At 56.6% G+C, this 6,624-nt stretch overlaps 1 protein-coding gene across 1 annotated transcript; it reads left to right on the top strand.

Annotated features, from left to right (window-relative positions):
• The first annotated feature begins 321 nt into the window (after positions 1–321).
• LOC105094612 (keratin, type II cuticular Hb1) lies at positions 322–5,852 on the top strand. The gene is made up of 9 exons (XM_064491016.1): positions 322–752; positions 1,472–1,680; positions 2,488–2,548; positions 3,313–3,408; positions 3,636–3,800; positions 4,066–4,191; positions 4,444–4,664; positions 4,928–4,959; positions 5,218–5,852. The coding sequence occupies exons 1-9, from the start codon at positions 384–386 to the stop codon at positions 5,460–5,462; spliced, it is 1,524 nt and encodes a 507-aa protein (XP_064347086.1). The 5' UTR covers positions 322–383; the 3' UTR covers positions 5,463–5,852.
• Positions 5,853–6,624: the final 772 nt, after the last annotated feature.

The following is a 6,624-nucleotide window of genomic DNA, read 5'->3' as shown; positions in this document are numbered from 1 at the left end:
TCTCCTCCCTTTCTCTTGGCCCCATTCCTCCGACCCCTCCCCTACCTGCCGTTCTCTCTCCAGTATCCTCAGATGAGTGCATGCCCTACTGGCAAGGTAATTTGAGATGAAACATGCCAAGTTCCCCAACAGCCCAGGGGTTGGCATCCTTTACACAGACATGGGGCGGGCCACTCCACTATTAAAGCACATTCTCGAGAGGCTTTTGACCTGGCTAGACACCCAAGCCCATAAAGCCCAAATCACGGCGACTTCATCTGCATAGCCAAGCCCCTTCCTGTCTGAGCATAAATAAGCCTGGGCTCCTTGAGGAGCACATTGGAGTTTCCACAAGGCTCCAGTCCTCCACCCCTTGCCCTGCAGCCGAAACCCCCAGAAGCATCATGACCTGCGGATCAGGATTCACAGGCCGCACTTTCAGCTGCGTCTCCGCCTGCGGGCCCCGGCCCGGCCGCTGCTGCATCACGGCCGCCCCCTACCGCGGCATCTCCTGCTACCGCGGCCTCACCGGGGGCTTCGGCAGCCGCAGTATCTGCGGAGGCTTCCGCGCCGGCTCCTGCAGCCGCAGCTTCGGATACCGCTCTGGCGGCGTATGTGGACCCAGCCCGCCCTGCATCACCACCGTGTCGGTCAACGAGAGCCTCCTGGCGCCCCTCAACCTGGAGATCGACCCCAATGCTCAGTGTGTGAAGCAGGAGGAGAAGGAGCAGATCAAGAGCCTCAACAGCAAGTTTGCTGCCTTCATTGACAAGGTGGGTGTCCTTGATCACACCCTTCCTGAACCTTCCCTTCCTGGGTAGGCACTGAAGCAGGAGTCAGGGGCAGGAGAGATGTGGTCCCAGTGAGCTCCCAGTCTGATGGAGGAGTTACACACATCCAGGACACAGAGATCAGAGAGAGGAGGATACAGCAGAGGCTCCTGGTAGGATAGCACTGTAAATACAAGCTCTGTCCAGACAGGCAGAATCACCACAGAGAGACACGAACAAGGCTTAGAACTATGTGTCAGAGGAAGAAGGCTGTACATGCAGACAAGACACAAGAAATGAAAATAAGAAATAGGAACATGACCACAGGGTCAGCCTTGGGGGTGTCCTTGATCACACCTTTCCTGAACCCACCTGTGCTCAACTCAGACTGAGCACTGATGGAGAAGTCAGTGACAAAAAGGCCTCTACCTGGCTCCTGACCACATGCCACCTGGATTTAGCAGGGTGGGATAACTCAGTTCACCTGAGGATGGACTGATCTTTCCCAGACCCTTGCTCTCACCCCTAAGTTGAAAAATCCAAACATAGATCACAATCTCCAAAACCCAAAAGCTGCCTTGTCTCCCACTGCCCACCTCTGTCTAATCTCTGCTGAGCTCCTGGTTTGGGAGTTTACCTTAAAACAACAGCACCCCTCCAACCCTCCGAAAGATTTGGGGGCAGTAGGAGCCATCTGACCCCTCCTCCCACCCCAATGGCAGGTGCGCTTCCTGGAGCAGCAGAACAAGCTGCTGGAGACCAAGCTGCAGTTCTACCAGAACCGCGAGTGCTGCCAGAGCAACCTGGAGCCGCTGTTCGACGGCTACATCCAGACGCTGCGGCGGGAGGCCGAGTGCGTGGAGGCCGACAGCGGGAGGCTGGCCTCGGAGCTCAACCACGTGCAGGAGGTGCTGGAGGGCTACAGGAAGAAGTGAGTGTGGCCGGGAGTGACCTTGGGCCCAGGAAATGGACTTGGGTTAAAGCCCATTGGATGGGACTGGAGAATAACTTCCCAGAAGGTCAGGTGACCTCACAGGCCTGGGGGGCTACATGCAGCAGGACCCTCCCATGGGGCACTTGTTGCCCAGATGCCTAGGAGGAGGTCCGTGACTCCCCAGGAGATGTCTCTCTTCTCCTTCGGTCTTGCCTTCTCTGAGCCCCATCACCTGGCAGCTGTGCCCTGTGCTCTGTGGGGAGGAGGCCTCTGCAGTCTCCCAGACCTTCTCCTCCTGGCCTCTCAGGCTCCCACCTGGAGCACCTGGATGTGATTTGAGCTCCAGGGTCACTCAGGGCTGCCAGGTCCTGGGACTCCCGGTGGCCCACGCACTCGGGTGCTGAGCGCTGATAGCCTCTGGGACACATAGGGCCCCCCACAGCTGAGTGAGTTGGACCCCCAGGAGAGGGGAGGCTGGGGCTGCACGGCCCCACCGGTGCTGCTGTCCACTCCTAGCGTGGAGCTGGTGCGGAGTCCTCGTTTTCCTCCAGAGGTGACCTCGGAGCAGCTTTGGGAGCAGGGCTGTGAGGTCCCAGAAGAGTAGCCCCCTGGACCCCTCATTCAAAGCAGAGAGAGAATCCTAGACACACCCCAAATGCAGCCAGGGGGGACCCAGCAGGGCCGCCAGGGCTCAGGCTGTGTTGGGAGGCCCCTAAAATTGCCCCCCTTTGCTGGTACGAAGTGGAGGGAGTTGTGGGGAGAACTGTCCTCCCCTGACCTCCCTCTCTGCCTCTTCTGCCTCAGGTACGAGGAGGAAGTTTCTCTGAGAGCAACAGCCGAGAATGAGTTTGTGGCTCTGAAGAAGGTGAGGAACACGGGATCGGGAAGCACAGACGCGTGGTGGCTCAGAATGACAGGCTCGTGTTGGGGAGACCCGTGGTCTCCCCCTCAGTGTGGCTGCACTGACCTTGCCGGGTCAGGAGGAGAATATCCCAGAGACCAGGTCATGCAAGGCACATCCAGGCTTTTCACAGGGACAAGGACTTTGGAGTCTCCTCGAGCACCCGCCCTGGGGCAGGAGGGTGGCTGGCTTGCCCTCTGGATGTTCTGTGCTGCTTCAGAGGTTCTGCTCTGTGGCTGGGGTCCCATGGAGACGTGGCAACTTCAGTCTCTCAGCTGAGGGACGGTGTCCTGTCCAGCGTTGCGAGAAGTCTGCTCAGAGGAGGGGCACAGTCCCAGGGCCTGGGGGAGGATGGGGCAGAACCAGGAGAGGCCAGGTGGAGCTTCGGAGGACTGCTGGGGGACAGGGAAGGATCAAGGTGGCCGAGTGAGTGAGTCAGTCTGGCAGGCTTCCTGGTCCCGGGGAGGGTGTAAAGGAGAGCTGGGAGGCTAAGATGTCTCAGGTGGGAGGGGTGAAAGGGTGGTGGTCCATCTCCAAGGCACAAAGCATTTTCTCACAGAAGGGGAGAAGATTGTGAGGTTCCTCTGGGGAAAGGGTATGGAAATGGGATGGGAATAGGAACACTGGGGATCCTTTCCTCCTTGCCTCCATGTAATGGGTGATGAGAGAGGATTTCAGGTGATGTTTACCAGGGCTTCTCTGAGCTCAAAGACTCCCCACCTTTCCAGGATGTGGACTGCGCCTACCTCCGCAAGTCAGACCTGGAGGCCAACTCAGAGGCCCTGATCCAGGAGATTGACTTCCTGCGGCGACTCTATGAGGAGGTGAGGGGTTGCGGTCCAGGCAGAAAACCAGCAGCTGGCCTGGAAGACAGGGCAGTTTTCCGGGATTGGAGTTGAAGGGGATTTGGGCAAGGAGCTGCAGTCCATGAGGCTGTCAGATGGGGCAGTGGCTAGAGACGAGGGAAGGGCTTAGAAGGCTGGATACAGACTTGGTTGGTGAGGCAGTGGTGTAAACAAAATCCTTCCATCTGCCACCCCACCATCTGCAGGAGATCCGCGTTCTCCAAGCCAACATCTCAGACACCTCGGTCATCGTCAAGATGGACAACAGCCGGGACCTGAACTTGGACTGCATCGTCGCTGAGATCAAGGAGCAGTACGATGACATCGTCAGACGCAGCCGGGCTGAGGCTGAGTCCTGGTACCGCAGCAAAGTGAGTGGCCCAGGACCCCTGCCTCCTATACATGGTGATGGGAGGGATTTGAGGTGTATAATAGAAAAGGCTTCTTTTGTCAGAGGATTCTGTTCCCTAGAGGTGGTAACAAAAGTCAGACAGCTCTCAGGTTCTAGAGGCAGGACAGGGCTGCCATGTATGGCGGCACAAGCTGAGCACTGTACACCTGGCACATCATCTGATGTGTCCTGAATGGTCAGGACGTCCCATCCCGAGCTTCCTGAGACTCTCTGCTTCCCCTCAGTGTGAGGAGATCAAGGCCACGGTGATCCGGCAAGGGGAGACCCTGCGCCGCACCAAGGAGGAGATCAACGAGCTGAACCGCATGATCCAGAGGCTGACGGCCGAGGTGGAGAACGCCAAGTGCCAGGTAGGGGTCATCTCTCCCCAAGACCAGGGGTGCTGGGGGTAGTTTGCGCCCAAATGGATCTCACCATTCATTCTCCAGTCTATTTGCATGACCAGAGTCTTGGTTGTGATCAGTCAGGGAGACACAGGTGATGAAGGGGAGAGGCCCTGTTTGGGGTGATCCCAGCTGGCTGGGAGAGACTGGACACATGCAGGAAATGAGCACAGAGACCCGTGGACTATAACCCACCTTGTTCTCTTCTGGGCCCCCTAGATCTCCAAGCTGGAGGCAGCAGTGACCCAGTCTGAGCAGCAGGGCGAGGCTGCCATTAATGATGCCCGCTGCAAGCTGGCTGAGCTGGAAGGCGCCCTGCAGAAGGCCAAGCAGGACATGGCCTGCCTGGTCAGGGAGTACCAGGAGGTGATGAACTCCAAGCTGGGCCTGGACATCGAGATCGCCACCTACAGGCGCCTGCTGGAGGGCGAGGAGCAGAGGTAGGACCCAAACCAGCCTGGTTCTGAGCTGCCCCTTCCTACTCTGTGTACAAGCACTCCCCTGGTCCTGGCTGAGCAATGGCCCCAGATCCAGGACAAACCTATCATTTATCACTTTGGGGTGGTTAGCTCAGAGGACTATTCCTGCAGACTCTCTGCTTCTACCTTCTTGACCACGGCTGGACCCCACTCCCAAAATGTGTGGAGCTCTGTCTGCATCTCGGCTGAGTCACTAATGTTGCCTCTTTCCTCTTCTTTCACAGACTATGTGAAGGTGTTGGGGCCGTGAATGTCTGTAAGTAACTTGGGCCCTGTGTGGATGGATTTACTTGCTTCCTGTAAGGGATGGAAGGAGAGGTTTTGTTGAGACCTAAATAGAAGAGTGGCCTGGCGTCACAGCAGGAGGAATTTGGGGTCAGACAGCAGGAAAGACCACAGCTTTGGTAGCTGATGGACCTAGAGTTGTGAAGTAAAGATGCTTGGGGAGGGGCATCATTTGGGAGGTGGGAAACTTGGCTCCCCAGAATTTTGACTCAGCCTCTGGGGTTCGCAGGTGTCAGCAGCTCCCGGGGCGGAATTGTCTGCGGGGACCTGGGCGTGTCTGGCTCCAGGCCCGTGACGGGCAGCGTCTGCAGCGCCCCCTGCACCGGGAACGTGGCGGTGAGCACCGGCCTGTGCGCGCCCTGCGGCCCCTGCAATTCCATCACTTCTTGTGGCCTGGGCACCGGCGGCGTGGGCTCCTGCGGCATCAGCTCCTGTGGCGTGGGGTCCTGCGCCAGTAGCTGCCGCAAATGTTAGGTGCCCCAACTCAGGCCTGCCCTGGCATCTCTCCCTCCCAGCCTGGCAGGGCCTGCCCTGCGTGGCCCAGCCCCGCCCAGCCCTGGGCAGAGCAAATCCTAGGCTACTTTTCTGGCACTTTGAAAGATGCTTTTTTCACCCCTGGCCTAGTGTCTATTTGTGATCCCTTGTTCTGAGCTCTGCTGCCAGCGCTGGGAAAGGCTACCCTAGTCCCTGTAGTGCCCACAAGAAGGGCGCCTCTGGGGCAAGGGGTTTCAGGACCAGGACCCTACCCTGGACTGCCATGGGGTCAATGACCAGAGCTCCCACTCTACCCCAGCTTCTCCTCTTCCTCCTATGCGGTGTTCATCTCTTTCTTGATCTGTGCTTCCAATAAATCAATGTAGCCAATGCTGGATGTTGTCAGCACTTCTGTTATCCTCCTCGGGGATCGGGGTTTGGGAGGGTCCCCGAAGTCTCAAGGAGCAGAGAAAGCTCTAGATCTGGAGTCTCCAGTATGGTCCTCTGCCCCTGGGTTCACAGCAATCTTAGATTTAGCCAAAGACTGCACTAGACCCCTACACCCTGTAATTCTGTCCCCACCACCTTCATGATATATCTTGTGATGAAGAAACCGGAGCTCAGAGACCCACAGTAAGGGTGCAGGGCCGCACACTGAGTTCAGTGGCCCAACTGGGGTTTGAACCACGTCTACTACTCATTTCACTAAACCACAGCTGCCTTCCAGAAAACATCTCTGTGCACATCTGTAAACTTATGGGTAGAGTCACCGGTCACTCAAAGCTTAAGGAAACATTACTCCTGGCTTTGGTGGGGAAGACTCATGGCTAAGTAATTTATGAGAATTCTTTATAGGGTAAATACATGAACATGATTTAAACTTTCAAAAAGCCTTTGATATGGCTACCTTTTTTTAAGTGGAGTCCTTCTGGGTTTTGGAGACCTGCCATAGCTGGTAAATTGCTTCAAAGCTAGAAAACAGCACGTAACAAGATGGTGATGTGGCATAGAGGCAGATCACAGACTCTGGGGCCAGACTGCATGGGTCCAAAACTGGGTTCTATTTCTAGCTGAGTGACTTTGGGCAATTTACTTACCCTCTCTGTGTCTCAGTCTTCACACGTCTAAAGTCAGAATGATTTAAAAAAAAATTACCTCCTAG

The sequence above is a fragment of the Camelus dromedarius genome, chromosome 11 (genome assembly GCF_036321535.1).
Source record: "Camelus dromedarius isolate mCamDro1 chromosome 11, mCamDro1.pat, whole genome shotgun sequence".
NCBI classification, from domain to species: Eukaryota; Metazoa; Chordata; class Mammalia; order Artiodactyla; family Camelidae; genus Camelus; species Camelus dromedarius.
The sequence above is the reverse complement of the archived record's forward strand: the minus strand, read 5'-3'. Positions and strand labels throughout refer to the sequence as shown.

Coding starts and splice junctions, on each gene's coding strand:
- LOC105094612 (XM_064491016.1), top strand. CDS start 384: ATGACCTGCGGATCAGGATTCACAGGCCGCACTTTCAGCTGCGTCTCC. Junction 3,801..4,065: donor AGTCCTGGTACCGCAGCAAA/GTGAGTGGCCCA, acceptor GCTTCCCCTCAG/TGTGAGGAGATCAAGGCCAC. Junction 4,192..4,443: donor TGGAGAACGCCAAGTGCCAG/GTAGGGGTCATC, acceptor TGGGCCCCCTAG/ATCTCCAAGCTGGAGGCAGC.